Source organism: Rana temporaria, chromosome 3 (assembly GCF_905171775.1).
Source record: "Rana temporaria chromosome 3, aRanTem1.1, whole genome shotgun sequence".
Taxonomy (NCBI): Eukaryota; Metazoa; Chordata; class Amphibia; order Anura; family Ranidae; genus Rana; species Rana temporaria.
This window is the reverse complement of record NC_053491.1, coordinates 431,148,837-431,166,864: the sequence shown is the minus strand read 5'-3', so window position 1 is coordinate 431,166,864 and position 18,028 is coordinate 431,148,837. Positions and strand designations below refer to the sequence as shown.

General features: G+C 46.1%; 1 protein-coding gene across 5 annotated transcripts in view; it reads right to left on the bottom strand.

The window, feature by feature from the left end:
• Positions 1–18,028, bottom strand: part of ADGRE5 (adhesion G protein-coupled receptor E5) — a 176,156-nt gene that overhangs the window by 24,555 nt on the left and 133,573 nt on the right. For all 5 annotated transcript variants that reach the window (XM_040346330.1, XM_040346334.1, XM_040346331.1 and 2 more), the window contains 4 exons: positions 13,698–13,869; positions 9,438–9,539; positions 4,888–5,075; positions 2,257–2,427 (listed from right to left, as the gene is read on the bottom strand). In XM_040346330.1, the coding sequence (XP_040202264.1) occupies positions 2,257–2,427; positions 4,888–5,075; positions 9,438–9,539; positions 13,698–13,869 (633 nt within the window). The remainder of the gene's footprint in view (positions 1–2,256; positions 2,428–4,887; positions 5,076–9,437; positions 9,540–13,697; positions 13,870–18,028) is intronic.

Sequence of the window (18,028 nt, the reverse complement as noted above, 5' to 3'; positions counted from 1 at the left end):
ACTGCAGACAAATATTGCATTTATTGTAATTATATATTTTGTTAATTATATATAGGTACATTGGAACATTCCATATACAGTATATACTCTGGGCCATATTCTGAGTAAATATCCGCCTGCTTCGCTTAGGGCACTTACACTCCGCTGTCCCAACTTACTGGAGCAGGTGTTGTATTCCCCAACCACTTGCTCCATAAGTTGGGACAGCGGAGTGTAAGTGTCCCGGCGTAGCCTGGCGGATCTCCAAGGGGGCGGCTTCTATTCAAATGAAACGCGCCCCCGATACAAAAGAACTGGGAATGCCCTGGGCTGCAAAAAGCCCAGTGCGCATGCTCCAGTTCTCGGCGGAAAACGTCAATGACGCCGACGTGTGCGTCATTGACGTAAAGTCGTATTCAAGAACGACTTACGTAAACGACGTATCCGACGAAAAAACACGACGGGGACCCGACGCCATCCGTAACATGGCCTACGCGAGACTTGCGGAAACTTACCCCTCATATAGCAGGGGTAAGTTTCCGCTTACGCAAACGACGTTAGCGATGGTTACGCGACGCGAACTCGTTCGGGAATCGGCGTAGAAGGATCATTTGCATACGCAAATGACTCCTTCACTTAAATGCCATCTAGCGGCGGCCGGCGTCATTGCATTTAAGATCCGCCAGTGTAAGTGACTTACAGATGGCGGATCTTAAGTGTATCTATGCAAAACTGATTCTGAGAATCAGTCGCATAGATACACGGGCCAAAAAAGGGAGTTACGATGGAGTATCCTGAGTTACTCCATCGTAACTTTACTCAGAATATGGCCCATAATGTCCATCCCTCTTTGTTTGTGGGACTTTAACTGAGGGATGTCACTAGAGACAAATTTTCCATAAAGTACAAATATATATTTTATTGATCAAATACAGGTACATTTAACATTCCATATACAGTGGAACCTCGGATTATTCGCATAATCTGTTCCAGGAGAATGCTCGTAATCCAAAGTACTCGCATATCAAAGCGAGTTTCCCCATTGAAGTCAATGGAAAGAAAATAATTTGTTCCGCATTGACTTGCAATGGCATGCAATACTACATGTGGCCAGAGGTGGGGGGCGCCGGAAAGCCTCGGAAACGTCCGGAAAGGCCCGAGGACACATCCCCTGACCTCAGTAAACCTCGGAAAGGCTGGGAAACTGAGTATTTCCGTGTCTTTCTGAGCCTTTCCGTTTGACTCTGCTTGGCTCCGGGGGGCCCCTCCGACCTCAGGCCAAACGCGGTACTGCACACCACTTTGGCCTAAATCCTGCTCGTTTTTGCGAGGCAACACTCGCAAACCGAGTTAGGATTTTTTCAAATACAGTGCTCGTATTGCGAAACGCTCGTTAACCGCGTTCCTCGCAATCCATGGTTCCACTGTACAAGAGATACATAATACATTTATAGCTGGTGATAAACCATATGCAAAAGAGCTGCCATGTACACACAAGAATACACATACATAACAATGGACTAAACCTTTCATCTGATCTCTAAATTGCTGCATTTGTAAATCCCACAAGCCAATATAAAGGAATAGTAGAGGCAAAAAAGCACTTGTGGGTTTAACCAATCTTGTTTTTTGTTCAATTCTCCTTTAAGGAGGCGTGGCAAGGGGTGTGTCTTATGCCTGCATACTTTTGCTGATAGGTGTCCCTCATTCCCATCTCAAAAAGTTGGGAAGTATGATAACTATATTCAATAACCGAAGGGGTAAGTCAAAATGTAGACCAACTAGGGTGACCAGTTGTCCCGGATTGCCCGGGACAGTCCCGCATTTTGCAGGTCTGCCCGGGCACCTTCATTTCAGGACAATACAGTGTCCCGGAATGAAAATTACACAGCCACCCCCCAAGCCAAATTAATGCCCCCAAAAAAGGGCTGCCATATCACCGCCTTCCTCACTGACAGTACTTGTCCTGGCCGGGAATGCCTGGAGAAGCACAGTCCCCACCCCCTGCTTGTGATTGGATAAATTATAAATCCCACCTCTTGTGTCCAATCACTGTGCTGTGATTGGTTACAGCACAAGCTGATTTTTGGGAAGAGGGTTGTCTCTGAATGGTAGTTTGGAAATGTGGTCACCCTAAGACCAACCTGTGTTTATACAACCATGACATTCTAGGCCTACAAAAATATGTGAATCGTCTCTGAAGAGCTAGAGGTCCCAGCATGCCTTGCATGTAGTTCAAACAAAACCTAGCACGGCGCGCAGTGTAGAGCAATTTACCTCTGTGATATCTAGGTTATCCAGAGCCATTAGGACAGCAAAGCTGGTTAAATGAGTGCAGCTGCAGAGAACTCCATAGTCGTCTCTCTCCAGTGTCTCACATCCTTCGGTGCTCCAGGCAGCATCCATTGCAGACCAGAAGGCACAGTGCGTCTTGTTTGGTGTCACCTCCTAAGGGCAGAGAAATCTTTGTTAAGGATACATTTTTGTGTGTTATGGAATGGAATACAACATAAGCCTATGATGGTAAATTTCTGTGTCCTGTCTGTGTCATAGTAGAGCAGGCACAGGTACCTATGCGAGCAAAGCTTGTAAACAATGTTTACAGGCTTCATCCCTAAAGCTTACCTTTGAAAAAGGGTCCCCCATCACTTGTGAAAATCAATAAAGCAGCTCTGACAACAGTAATGATCTCGTCTTTGGCACTGTCATCCGCAGTACCTTGTCTCTACCAGAAGATGCCCTCAGTATTCCACGTTGCATGACACCCAATGTCATTCAACCCGGGAGACTGAGGACATACTGTGAGTGCAGGGCGTCATGGACATGCTCCCTAAAGGGTGTCTTCATGGCATTCTGCACTCACAGTGTATTAGTGCAGAATGTGGCCCTGATGTGATCACAAAAAAAACACTTTCTGTGCCATAAAACACAGCCCTCTACCAGAGAAGAGAGGAAAAGGAAGAGGACCAATCATGTCATGTGGCCAACTTAAAGACATCTGAAAATGCATTAAATACACACTGGGGGGTTTGCAAAAGGAAGCACCAACTTCCTGTGTGGCTCTAAATTTTTTAACCAAACACAATGGAAGAAGGTGGCCTGGTCTGATGAATCGCGTTTTCTTTTACATCCTGTGGATGGCCCTGTGTGTGCATGCCCTGGCACCAGGATGCCGTGTGATGCTTTGGGCAATGTTCTGCTGGGAAACCTTGGGTCCTGCCATTCATCTGAAGCGATTCAGTTCGCATGCGCCGCGCTTTATAAGTTTTTCATTCATTCATTCATCTGGATGTTAATTGGCAAATACCACCCTAAACATTGTTGGTAACCAAGTACACTCCTTCATGAAAACAGTATTCCCTGATGGCAGTGGCCTCTTTTAGCAAGATAATACACCCTGCCACACTGCAAAACATGGTTCAAGAATTGTTTGAGGAACACAACAAGTTTGAGGTGTTGGCTTAGCCCCCAAATTCTCCAGATCTCAATCCAATCAAACACCTGTGGAATGTGCTGGAAAACAAGTCTGATTCATGGAGGCCCCACCTCACAACTCACAATACTTAAAGGCTCTCCTACTGAAAGCTTGGTGACAGCACACCTTCCGAGGTCTCGTGGCAGCCATACCTCAATAGGTCAGGGCTGCTTTGGTGGTAAATGGGGCTGTTTTGGCAGCTGTCGCCTAGTCATCCTTTTGTTTTGTTTTGTTTTTTATATGAAAAAAAAAAAAAATCCTGGGACGGGTGATCTGTCTATCAAAGTGCCCGGACAAGGGGGAAGGGCTATAATCAACTAGATGGCAGCGGCGGAGGGGCTTGGCTTTCTCTTTGGGGACTAGGCGGCAGCTCCACGAATGGAGGAGCATGTGACCTTCTTCCCTGCTCAGGTCTAGAAGCCAATTGGGCAAACCGTAACACTGTTACCTGAGCAGGGGCGTGACATCTCTTCCGGTGTTGGTGGCACAGTTCATTCTAATTCTGGCTTTGCAGGAGGAAGGAGCAGTGGAGGAGTGCTGGTAAGAAGAGTACAAGGGGTTGATGAGGCCTTTCCAGAAACACTGGCCCAGATTCAAGTAGATTTGCGCTTTATTTGCGCAGGCACAGGGCAACGATTTTGCCCACGCAAATATTTTGCGCTGCCCTCGATTCACGGAGCAGTAGCTCCGTAAATTGCGAGGGCGCGCCGGCAAAATTGCCCGGCGTAAGCGCGCGCAATGTAAATGATCCCGCCGGGGGCGGGAATCATTTAAATTAGGCGCGCTCCCGCGCCGAGCGTACAGCGCATGCTCCGTCGGGAAACTTTCCCGACGTGCATTGCGGCAAATGACGTCGCAAGGACGTCATTTGCTCCAAAGTGAACGTGAATGGCGTCCAGCGCCATTCACGATTCACTTGCGCAAACAACGTAAAATTCGAACGTCGCGACGCGGGAATGTGGGTATCCTATAGCATTGGCTGCGCCTGCTATTAGGATGTGTAACGTTACGCGAAACCCGACGTACGCAAACTACGTAATTTGCGTACGCAGGGCTCGCGCAACGTTGTGAATCGGTGTTAGTATGCAATTTGCATACTATACACAGATCACAATGGGAGTGCCCCCTAGCGGTCATCGCTAGAATGCAGCCTAAAATCTGCGTGGCATAAGAGCCTTATGCCACGCAGATTTTAGGCTGCAGTCGGCGTAGCGATGTTCCTGAATCAGGAGCATTCGCTACGCCGGAGCAAGTAAGCAATTGGTTACACAGGCGCAATTGCTTCTTGAATCTGGGCCACTGTCCCTTTGCCCTGCATCATGTGCAAGGTGACAGTGCCCCTATCAGCCCTTGTCCAGTCTATTACATGACCCCCTTTATGCTCCATATATTAGCCACAGAGCTAAAACCCACTTTTCTTTTGTAATCCTTACCTCATCAGTAAAGTTAAGTTGCAACTGAATTGGCTCACTGAGTTTAGATGTATTGGCAATCCCGAGGAACACACTAACTACAGATGAGACGAGTTTCACCGTATGGTTCTGTGAATTATTCTGAAGTTCGGCACCTTCCAGGAGTTTGTTAATGTTCCCATATTCCAGACATCCAAGCACTGACGTGTCTGCGGGGATAAAAGAAAGTTCTAGGATGATAGTCAGTGTGGGGAAATATATATCGAAGGATTTCATATGCACCTTAATTCTTAAATCTCCTCCTACTTCTGCACCATGTAAAATGTATCTTAAAGTGTTACTAAACCCAGGACCCGGCATTCACTAGATCTGGTCTCCCAAAGTACACAGGACATGGAAATGCAATTATTTTAGTAAATATAAACTGCTAAATACCTTTTATATAGCAATCTTGTGACGTCTATCAGTGTCTGTCTGTCTCCTAGCCGAACGCCGAAAGACGCCTGAAAAAAAGGTCCGGGACCTTTTTTCAGGCGGCAGGCATCAGGCGTCCGGCGTGGAGATGTGAACCATCTCCATAGAGGGAAATGTGTTTCCAGCCCTCTGGCAGCAGCGGCGTAGCGCTACAGGCGTAAAAACGCCTAGATGTGAATGGGGGCTTAGTCTGTAGGGTTCAATAACCCCTGTTTTTAATGCATACTGTTAGACAGGTTAATTGGTTGTTCTGCGAGCTGGTCGGTAAGTAGGCTTGGTTTTTCCCTGGGCATTCCCCAGGTTTTGTTGTTATTCAATATTGAGTTGGCTCACCCTTTGCAGCTATAACAGCTTCAACTCTTCTGGGAAGACCGTCCACAAGGTTTAGGAGTGTGTCTATGGGAATGTTTTACTATTCTTCCAGAAGCGCATTTGTGAGGTCATTTGTTAAGGCGTCAGCATATCAAGACATTTTGGACAATTTTATGCCCCCCAACTTTGTGGGAATGGTTTGGGGATGGCTACTTCCTGTTCCAACACTCCTAAAAACTTGTGGACAGCCTTCCCAGAGAGTTGAAGCTGTTATAGCTGCAAAGGGTGGGCCAACTCAATATTGAACCCTACGGACTAAGGCTGGCCATGCATTATACAATTTTTTTGTACAACTTTCCTTTAGATTTAACAAAACCATATAATATGAGGTCAAACCTAAACCCTTTCAATGTGTATGCAATCAAGCAGTCCCTTGCTCTACATAGTTGAAGGTAACTCTAAAGAAAATTGAACAAGAAAATTGTATGGTGTATGGCCAGCTTAACACTGGAATGCCATTAAAGTTCACGTGTGTGTGTGTGTGTAAAGGCAGGTGTCACAATACTTTTGACAATATATTGTATATTGGAGACAGTCGAAGAAGGGGAGGATCAGAGAAGACAGGATCTAACAGCCTTTTTACACAATGCAGAGCATCAACCCCTTAGGTTCCACAGTGAGTATAACAAGCATGCGTTACTGCATATACAGACTGATTTTACTGTTGTGGGTTTAGTAACACTTTAACTGATCATTTTATTAAAGTGTACGGAAACACGGAACACCTTACTCCTATGTTATGGAGAAGAGGAGAGGGGGAAGTGTTCTGTAGTCCTGTAAATGGTAGATCTGTCTCAAAATTGTCACAGTCAGGTATGCAGAGGTGGAAAATTCACACAAAACCTGTTACAAATCCATTGATAAATATGATTTAGTCATATGCGCACTAGGTGCAAAGATGCTATGTCACCAGTGGTCCAAATACATTTATTTTACATGTTTGTTGTGACGACGCTGTCACGTAAGGCATAATAAGCCAATGCTTTGGGGGCCTCAAAGGCTCACTTTCTCAAGATGACATAGGGATTGATTTACTAAAACTGGTGAGGGTAAAATCAGAAACCAATCAGCTTCCAGGTTTTTTTCTTTTTTTGTCAAAGCTTATTTTAACAAGCTGAAGTTTAGAAACCAATCAACTTCTATGCGGAGCTGCACCAGATTTTGCACTCTCCAGTTTTAGTAAATCAACCCCATAGTGTTGGTTTTGTCTTCACAGTAAACATGGAAAAACACACGTAGAACCCTCTAGAGTGCTACTAGTGCAGGCAAATTAATGTTATGACTCATGGTAAAATATGCGAGTCAGAAACTGGGTCAGGTTACTACAAGTCAGGCTGAATGGCTCTACAGAGGCAGGTCTCTAGTACCTCCCCCTGAATCTGGAAGCTTGGAGAAGCTTCTAGAAATTAGTGGGCAGAGGCCAGGAAGACCTGATCTGCATGCTTAAGGGCGTCTGACCAATCCCTAGGCAGAATGTCCTGGCAGGGTGGATGGATCGACCCTTAAATGGATTGTAAATGTTCATTTTTTATTTTCTAAATAGGTTCCTTTAACCTCCTGGGACCCGCGCTATAGCCGAATGACGGCTACAGCGCGGATCTAAAAATCCAACTAGACGTCAATTGACGTCCGCCCCTTTGGGCGTTCCCCGCGCGCGCTCCAGAGCGCGCATCGGGGAAACTCAGTGTTGGCCGTGTCCCTTGGACACAGCCAATTACAGATCGCCGCGAACGGCCAATCAGAGTGGCCGTTTGCGATGCGATCTGTGAGGCCAATGAGAGATGATCTCATATGTAAACATATGAGATCATCTCTCATTGCCGGCTCACACAGAGACAGCGTTCTGTCTCTGGAGAGGAGACCGATCTGTGTCCCTTGTACATAGAGACACAGATCGGTCACCCCCCCAGTCACCCCCCCACCTACAGTTAGAACACTATATAGGGAACATATTTAACCCCTTCCTCACCCCCTAGTGTTAACCCCTTCAATGCCAGTCACATTTATACAGTAATTAGTGCATATTTATAGCACCGATCGCAGTATAAATGTGAATGGCGCCAAAAATGTGTCCGATGTGTCCGCCATAACGTCGCAGTCCCAATAAAAATCGCAGATCGCCGCCATTTCTAGTAAAAAAAAAAAAAAAAAATAATAATAATTCTGTCCCCTATTTTGTAGGCGCTATAACTTTTGCGCTTATTGCGATTTTTTTATTTTTTTTACCAAAAATATGTAGAAGAATACGTATCGGCCTAAACTGAGAAAAAAAAAGTTTTTTTTTTTTAAATTGGCATATTTATTATAGCAACAAGTAAAAAATATTATATTTTTTTTCAAAATTGTCGCTCTTTTTTGTTTATAGCGCAAAAAATTAAAACCGCACAGGCAATCAAATACCACCAAAAGAAAGCTCTACTTGTGGGGAAAAAAGGACGTCAATTTTGTTTGGGAGCCACATCGCACGACCGCGCAATCGTCAGTTAAAGCAACGCAGTGCCGGAAGCTGAAATTTCACCTGGGCAGGAGGGGGGTATACGTGCCCAGTAAGCAAGTGGTTAAACTAGTACATTGTTGGTTCACTTACCTTTTCCTTCAATTTCCCTTCTAAATGTTTTTTTCTTTGTCTGAATTTCTCACTTCCTGTTCCTCCTCAGCAAGCTTGCCCCCATCATCCGAGCCGTTCTGGCTGGGGGTTAGTCAGCGTGCTCTCCAATCCCTTGGGACTACATCCCTGCGGGGAGACGCTGTGAACACAATGGATGATGGGGGCAAGCTTACTGAGGAGAAACAGGAAGTGAGAAATTCAGACAAAGAAAAATAAACATTTAGAAGGGAAATGGAAGGAAAAGGTAAGTGAACCAACAATGCACTAGCTTAAAGGAACCTATTTAGAAAATAAAAATGAACCATTACGACCCCTTTAAATATGACAGAGCCTGGCCTGCGGGGATATCCAGTGGATAGAGTGCTGAGGAGGCTGTCGGTGGCCTAGGAGGGAACACCTGGGTCTGGGGGGGAGAAGGGGAGCAGGTTTTCTCCTCAAGGCTGGGCCTAGTTTAGGAAGAACGGTTTGAGCAGGAAAAGCAACAGGAAGCAAAGTCGACAGTGCGACTACATCAGCACGCCCAGGAATTCACAAGGGGAAAGGCTGCCATATGTAGCAAGCTTTCTGAGGACAGCGTTGTGCCTAACCCTTCATCCCTTGTCCTGGGAGAGCTTTGGAGCAGCCAGGTGGGCTGAAAGTACCCGCAGGCAGTGGAGATGGTAATGCTCCTGTATGCAGTTTGCAACCTGTTGTGCTATTTTTCTAAAGGGGACTAAAGAGCTACTAGTCCTCAAAGGACTTTTGCTACTGAGGGTGACCAGGAAAGAGAACAGTCCAGGATCCCCACTTTGTACAGAAGAAGGAAGCTGTCCCCTTTCATTGTTTTCAGTCATATTGGGAATCTCATGACCCCTCTACCCTATCCAAGTTGTTATCTCTAATAAAAAAAACAACAAAAACAAGCTCAAAGACCGAATTCTTGTGTCTCGAGACAAGTGGAAAATGCGTGTTGCCTGACTGTGCAGGAATAGGGCTACCAGTTACCAGCAGCCCCTGTGGTGATAGTGCTGCAAACATTTAGACTGCTGGTGACTTAGCATCTTTGCATCTGGTTCTGGCATGGCACCTTCCGAGGCATTCACTTTGAGCACCCATCAATACAAGGTGGAGTACTTACAGGCATCTCCCAACGCCGTAATTCTGTCTATGCTTATGGAGCTATTTCTGTTACTCAGTGAGATCTTCTTGTCTGTAGATGTCCTGTTAGTCGTTACAGCACCTGCAAAAAACACAGAACACAATGAGGACTGGCAATGGAACCATGATGTATTGTAAACACAGAAGCTTAAACACACAGGCCCGGATTCTCGTACCTCAGCACAATTTTGGGCAGGCGTAACGTATCTGATTTACGTTACGCCTCCGCAACTTACACAGGCAAGTGCTGTATTCTCAAAGCACTTGCTCCGTAAGTTGCGGCGGCGTAGCGTAAATCGGCCGGCGTAAGCCCGTCTAATTCAAATTTGGATCAGGGGGGCGTGTTTTATGTTAAACTACTGTGACCCGACGTGATTGACGTTTTTGCGGAACTGCGCATGCGCCGTCCGTGGAATTTCCCAGTGTGCATTGCTCCAAAGTACGCCGCAAGGACGTCATTGGTTTCGACGTGAACGTAAATGACGTCCACCCCCTTTCACGGACGACTTACGCAAACGACGTAACTTTTTCAAATTTCGACGCGGGAACGATGGCCATACTTAACATTGGTACGCCGCACTTATGCCTCATATAGCAGGGGCAACTATACGCCGGAAAAAGCCTAACGTAAACGTTGTAACTTTACTGCGTCGGCCGCGCGTACGTTCGGGAATTTGCGTATCTAGCTAATTTGCATACTCGACGCGGAATTCGACGGGAGCGCCACCTAGCGGTCAAAAAAAATATGCAGTTACGATCCGACGGTGTAAGAGACTTACGCCTGTCGGATCTAATGGATATCTATGCGTAACTGATTCTATGAATCAGGCGCATAGATACGACAGCACGGATTAGGACTTACGACGGCGTACATGGCGCTGCGCCACCGTAAGTCCTCTGAGAATCCGGGCCCTAATGCCTAACTCCAGCCAAAACTCCCCTTTTTTAAGTTTTGGATACAGTTTGGAAAAATTAGAATTCTATCAAGTTTGAAACAATATCTATATTTATATTTATGGAGATGTTTCTTCAATGAGATTCTGAGTGCTGCCTGTATCCCAATAGAGGAGATTTTGCTTGACTTCCTGTTATGCTTGACACCTGGACGGGAGAAAGGAGCGCCTGACACCTGGACACATACCTCCCAACTTTTTGAGATGGGAATGAGGGACACTTGGTAACAAAAGTATGTAGGCATAGCCTAGGACACCCCCCCCCCCCCCTGTCATGCCTCCTTAAAGTAGAATTATACAAAAAAAAATGATTTGGTAAAACCACAAGTGCTTTTTTTTTACCTTACTATTCTTTAATATTGACTGTTGAAATTTACAAATGTAGCCATTTAAAAATTGTTAAAGATTGTTCCAAATCAGGGATAGTCCCTCTAAATCAGGGACAGTTGGGAGATATGCTGGACGGGAGAAAGGAGCGCCTGACACCTGGATGGGAGGAAAGAGCGCCTGACACCTGGATGGGAGGAAGGAGCGCCTGACACCTGGATGGGAGGAAGGAGCGCCTGACACCTGGATGGGAGGAAGGAGCGCCTGACACCTGGATGGGAAGAAGGAGCGCCTGACACCTGGACGGGAGGAAGGAGCGCCTGACACCTGGATGGGAGGAAGGAGCGCCTGACACCTGGATGGGAGGAAGGAGCGCCTGACACCTGGATGGGAGGAAGGAGCGCCTGACACCTGGACGGGAGGAAGGAGCGCCTGACACCTGGACGGGAGGAAGGAGCGCCTGACACCTGGATGGGAGGAAGGAGCGCCTGACACCTGGATGGGAGGAAGGAGCGCCTGACACCTGGATGGGAGGAAGGAGCGCCTGACACCTGGATGGGAGGAAGGAGCGCCTGACACCTGGACGGGAGGAAGGAGCGCCTGACACCTGGATGGGAGGAAGGAACGCCTGCCACCTGGACGGGAGGAAGGAGCGCCTGACACCTGGACGGGAGGAAGGAGCGCCTGACACCTGGATGGGAGGAAGGAGCGACATTCCACATGGGGACACAGACCAGAAGAGGTTGTAACTTACTTTTGTAGGAAACGGGTTTTTATTGCTGTCTGTGTTTTAAGAGCCAATGTTTTAAAATTTTAAGAGCCAATATAAAGGAATAGTAGTGCTAAAAAAAGCACTTGTGGGTTTAACTAATAATTTTTTGTATAATTCTCCTTTATGGAGGGCGTGGCAGGGGGTGTGTCCTATGGCTACATACTTTTGCTAATAGGTGTCCCTCGTTCCCATCTCAAAAAGTTGGGAGGTATGCTAACACTCCCCTCCCACCAGACTGGCAATGCTGCTGTCCAAAAGGGGTCTCTGATGCTCCTTCATTCAGAGTGGAGGCACGCTAATACAAGAGGTGTGTTACTGGCCAGATCACTAAGTGAAAACAAAGGGAAAAAAGGTTAAAAAAATAAGAAAATTAATGCATCCACCACATCCAATGATTGGTAAGCTGCAATATATAATTTTTTTTTAGTTTTAGGTATAATACCACTTAAATTCAGACCTGTCCCCTGCAATGCTACTTTGTCACCACAAGATGTCCTCAGTGTTCCAGTAATGAAACCCAGCATTAACCTCCCTGGCGGTATGATTCTTTCAGAAAAAACATGCTGAAAGCGGTACCATTATTTGCAAGGAAATTTGGCGTTTTATATTGTAGGTCTGTAATTTTTAGAAATAACTCACTTAAATCTGACCAAACAAGATTCTAATAGGCATCCCGGGTATGACATTTTTTTAAAAACAAAATTATAAATTATAATATAATAAATAATTATAAATAATTATAACAAATAATAATATAATTATAATAAAAATTATTCAATAATGTAATCAAATCAAAATCACTGATATTTGCTCAGTTGCAGAATTGTTGCTGTCATTATTTTTATTTTTTTTATGACGAATTTCCCCACAAATCGCTATCGCACAATTCTGCAAGTGATTATAATTTATTATCGCTGTTTTTTAGCTGATCTAAAACCATTTTTGACATAAAGGGACACTTTTGGTTGCTATGGGCAATCTACAGTTTGCAGGGAGAAAAGAAACGTTTTTATTATATAAAAGAACATGTAGGGCACTGGGCAGACCACTAGGGACAAGGGGGGGGTGTTTTTTTTTACATACACTTCTGTAATCTATAAGATTACAGTATACTGTATGTATTGTGTTTGTTTACTTTTTTGAATTTGGCGCCGTTCTCCGTCCCCGTGCGTCGTAACGTCGCAGGGAACGGAGATCGGCGGCACAGGAGGACGCTGTGTGAATCGAGCGAGGTCCCGCTCGCTCACACAGCGCGGTGGCATCGCTGGATCCAGGGACAAGGTAAGTAAACACTCCCTGTGCATCCAGCGAGGCAAGCCCGAGTCTGACTCGGGGTTACCGCTCGCAGCATGAAAATCTAACCCCGAGTCAGACTCGGGAATACCGCCAGGCAGGTTAAACAACTCAGAAGCGTGAGATGACCTTGTGAATGCAGGGTGTGATGGCCCCTACCCCCCCCCCCCCCCCAAGTGGAGCTTCACCTTTCACCCTTCATTTAGAGGATAATGATGCAGCTAGAATTCTTATTTTGATGTCATCACATAAATACCCCACCATCCAGGACTGCCCATGACTGGGAGAAGGGGGACCCATTATCACGTCACCCACTGGAAAAAGTTGTAGTGTTAAAGGTTGATTGCAGGGGATGGGCCTGGACTTGGGCTTTAGGCAAATATTACTCCATGCAACAGAAAATAGTCTCTATACAACATACATTCCTATTAAAATATATTACTGCTTAAATAATGTAGGGCCTTTTTCACCACATACTTTTAGGGTGGGGAGAATCACTAAGTGGAGATGCACTTAGGGTTAAAGTTCATAGGTCAAAGGTCAGCTAGGGTTAGGGCCTAGGGTTAGGGTTTCCCATTGAAGAATATGGCTAGGACTCAGGAATTGGAACAGGGACCTCCCCCAGAGGTCAAAGGTTAGAAGGCGGGTTCCCAGAGGTCAAAGGTCACAGGGCGCGGCTGACCCACCCCCACCAAAGTGTACCGCCTACCCCAACTAAGTCGGGGAATGAACAAGTCAGGGTAAGCGTACAAGCGTACAAGTCTTTGTACAGTATAGTGATACCCCCCCGGGTTGGCACCAGTGTCTTTGTTCAAAATATCTTCTCATTGCCATGAAGTCATGAGGATATGTACCAATCCACCTACACACACATACACCAGAAGAGAAGACTCACTAATAAAATTCTTCTTGTTTGACAGGGGCATGCGTCTGCTAAAAATGTGCGCCAAGTTCTGTACTATGCCTTCCACTGTATTCAGAAATTTCCCAACCAGCTGTAGTCTTTCTTTCTTCCCTTTATTTTGATTGAAGAACTTGGAGATCATATCATCGAGGCCATCCAAGAGCTTTCAGAAAGAGGAAAACATGATGAGAAGAAGACCCCACTTAAAACGTTGTTTTATACGTTCTTGTTAGTCGGCGTAACATATCCCATTTACGTTACACCGCCGCAAGTTTTCATCGTAAGTGCTTGATTCACAAAGCACTTGCCTGTAAACTTGCGGCGGCGTAGTGTAAATCTGCCTGGCGCAAGCCCGCCTAATTCAAATGGGGTGGGGACCATTTAAATTAGGAGCGTTCCCGCGCCGAACGTACTGCGCATGCTCCGTCCTTAAAATTACCCGACGTGCATTGCGCTAGATGACGTCGCAAGGATGTCATTGGTTTCGACGTTAACGTAAATGGCGTCCAGCGCCATTCACGGACGACTTACGCAAACGATGTGAAATTTCAAATTTCGACGCGGGAACGATGGCTAATACTTAACATTGGCTACACCACCTAGAGGGCATCCTTAGTTTTACGCCGCGTTTCTCTACGGAAACAACGTAAATTTACAGCGACGGGCAAAGCAGACGTTCGTGAATCGGCGTAACTAGTCATTTGCATATTCTACGCCGACCGCAATGGAATCGCCACCTAGCGGCCGGCCTAGAATTGCATCCTAAGATCCGACGGTGTAAGTCAATTACACCTGTCGGATCTTTGTGAGATCTATGCGTAACTGATTCTATGAATCAGGCGCATAGTTACGACGGACGGATCTCAGAGATACAACGGCGTATCAGGAGATACGCCGTCGTATCTCTTTTGTGAATCTGGCCCTTAGCTTTTACTGCTGTATGTGACACCAATGTATAACAATACAATGAAGCTAATGTAACTACCAGTTTTCCATCTCTGGATCCTGTAGGCACATAACTTTTGACACCTCTTTGTGTACGATGAGTTATAATCAGTGGTGGCTGGTGCTCCATTTTTTAAGGGGGGGGGGGGACAAACCAAAGGTAACCCCTCTGGTTGGGTCAGTCGATCAGTCAAGACCAACACCCCCCCCTCCAGTCGCTCACTCGTCCGCCCACCAGCCCCACACTTACCCCATCTAGGTCGCGGGCAGCGCTTCCTCCTCGGTGGCTTCACCCAGCGTCTCCTCCTGCTCGCCGTCACCACGGCTTCACCCCTTGTCTTCTCCTCTGCGGCCAATGCGTTCACTTCTCCTCTCGGCCAATTGGGTCTTAAGACCTGCTTCCTGATTGGCCAGGAGGAGAATCAGGAAGGCAGTAGTGAATATTAATTCGCTTTCGTCATACAACTGGGTGGGCTCAGGGCACAGTGCTCTGCATCCTGAGCCCACCCTATTTTTAAGCCAATTCGAGCCCCAGGCTTTAACCACTTCCATACAGGGCACTTATACACCTTCCCGCCCAGACCAATTTTTAGATTTCAGTGCTGTTGCACTTTGAATGACAATTGCGCGGTTGTGCTACACTGTACCCAAACTAAATTTTTATCATTTTGTACCCACAAATAGAGCTTTCTTTTGGTGGTATTTGATCACCTCTGGGATTTTTATTTTCTGCAAAAAAAATAAAAAACTTACCGAAAATTGTGAAAACAATTTTTTTTTTGTTTCTGTTATAAAACATTGTAAATAAAGTATGTTGATACTGCACCAACGGGCACTGATAAGGCGGCACTGATGGGCACCGATGAGGTGGCACTGATGTGGTGGCATTGATGGGCACTGATGATGGGCACCAATATGCGGCACTGATAGGAGGCACGGATGGGCACGGATAGGGGGCACAGATGGGCACGGATAGGCGGCGCGGATAGGCGGCATGGATGGGCACGGATAGGCGGCACGGATAGGTGGCATGGATAGGCGGCATGGATGGGCACTGATAGGCGGCATGGATGGGCACTGATAGGTGGCACGGATGGGCATAGATAGGTGGCACTAACGTATGTGTTGTACTAATGGATGCCAATCAGTGCCAAACAATGCCTGCCAGTGATGCCCATTGTAGGCACTGATTGGCATCCATTATTTGTGTCATCCCTGGTGGTCTAGGGTGGCATACCTTTGTTTTACAGTGGTCCAGTGTTACAGTGTTTTACAGTGTTTTACAGTGGTCCAGTGGGCATCCTCGGGGGGGCTGTGCTGATAATCGATCAGCACAACCCCCCCCTGTCAGAGGAGCAGCTGATCGGCTCTCCTCTACTCGAGTCTGACAGATGCGAGTGAGAAAAAGCCGATTATCGGCTTTTCCTGTTTACATCGTAATCAGCCATGATTGGACACGGCTGATCACGTGGTAAAGAGTCTCCGTGAGAGACTCTTTACCTAGATCGGTGTTGCGGGGTGTCAGACTGACACCCTGCAACAACGATCGTCGCGATGCGCGCCCCCGGGGGCGTGCAGCGGCTCAATATCCTGAGGACATCATATGACGTCCACTCAGGATATTGAAACCACTTTGCCGACGTCAATCTGTCATTGGCGGGCGGCAAGTGGTTAATCACATGCTCAAAAAAAAAACATTGAAATCCATGTGTCTGGCACCCTGCATGTAGATTAGGGGACAGGCACATGGGTTACCCTTATGGGCGGGCCGCCACTGGTTATAATACACATTTTGTCATCCTTCCCTCCCTTTAAATATTATAATAATTCAAAAATAACTTTATATGTGATGACTATTTGTACTAATAATGTAAAACTGTGAAGCTTAAAAACTGTCATTTTGCCTCTGCTACCTATAGGCACATACCTGCTGTGCCTAATTGTAAAATCAGCCCTGATAGCAATAGTTTAATAAAAATAAAAACTTTTATCGTTAAAAGCCTCACTTGAGTTGCAATACGGTGTCTTTTCTTGGACTGAAATGTCCACTATAAAATGAAAAAGATCTCATAAATGGATTCGGTTCTCACAGGGAACGTTTGGCAATGTTAATTATGCCTAAGGAGTGCCCTAAAAGATTTATCTTTTGTCCTCAATTCTCCTGAAATAACAGCAAAACACTTCCCTTGCCTTAAGCCACATAGCTGTATATTTGCAGTGTGACATCTAAGGCACTAAAGATTTGGAGTGATATTTGGTGATATCACTGCTCTACTGCTCACCGTTCTCTTTGCTGAAGAGAAAGCTGTACCTGTGGACTTGCAGTGCACAATAGCTAGATTCAGGTAGCCCCGCGCAACTTTAAGGCGGCGTAGCGTATCGTATTTACGCTACGCCGCCTTAAGTCAGAGAGGCAAGTACTGTATTTTCAAAGTACTTGCCTCCTAACTTACGGCGGCGTAGCGTAAATGTGGCGGGCGCAAGCGCATGCGCCGTCCACCTACATTTGACAGTGTGCATTGCGGCAACGTGGACGTAAATGACGCAAATCCCTATTCACGGACGACTTACGCAAACAATGTAAAATTTTCGAATTTCGAAGCGGGAACGGCGGCCATACTTTAACATTACTATTCCAACTATTTGATGGAATAACTTTAGGCCTGATAAAGCGTTACGTAAACGGCGTATCTGTACTGCGTTGGCCGGGCGTATGTTCGTGAATAGGCGTATCTAGTGATTTACATATTCTACGCCGACCGCAATGGAAGCGCCACCTAGCGGCCAGCCTAAATATTGCACCCTAAGATAGGACGGCGCAAGCCGTCGTATCTTAGATAGGTTTAAGTGTATCTCTGTTTGAGAATACATTTAAACTTAGGTCGGCGCAGATTCCGAGTTAGGTTGGCGTATCTACTGATACGCCGACCTAACTCTATGTGAATCTAGCTACAAGAATTTACCTGATTCCTTTTTCTTTATTCTATAGATCTGTTCTCCCTGCACCTCACCTGTTGCTTATTATAATTCCGCCAATAGAGAGGGGATTTTGAATAGAAAAAAAACCCCAATCATGATCCAAGTATTTGTTCATGGTTATGGCATGGCCCTATTGATTTGAATAAGCTGCGCTTGGCAGAGATGCCACCTGGCCGCAATAACCTGGAGAAGAAGGAGGACGTAGGATGGCCCAAACTTTTGTACCAAAAAAGTGCAAAATAAAATAGTGGTGGGTGTGGCGCTGCCAAAAAGCTATAATGTGATTCCAAATAATACAATGGTGTATAAAACACCCCATGCTGATAAGTGACACTGCAATTTGGTGCCCTGTGGCAGGAGTATGAAAGTACATCCAAGACAACAAGACACCTCCCACA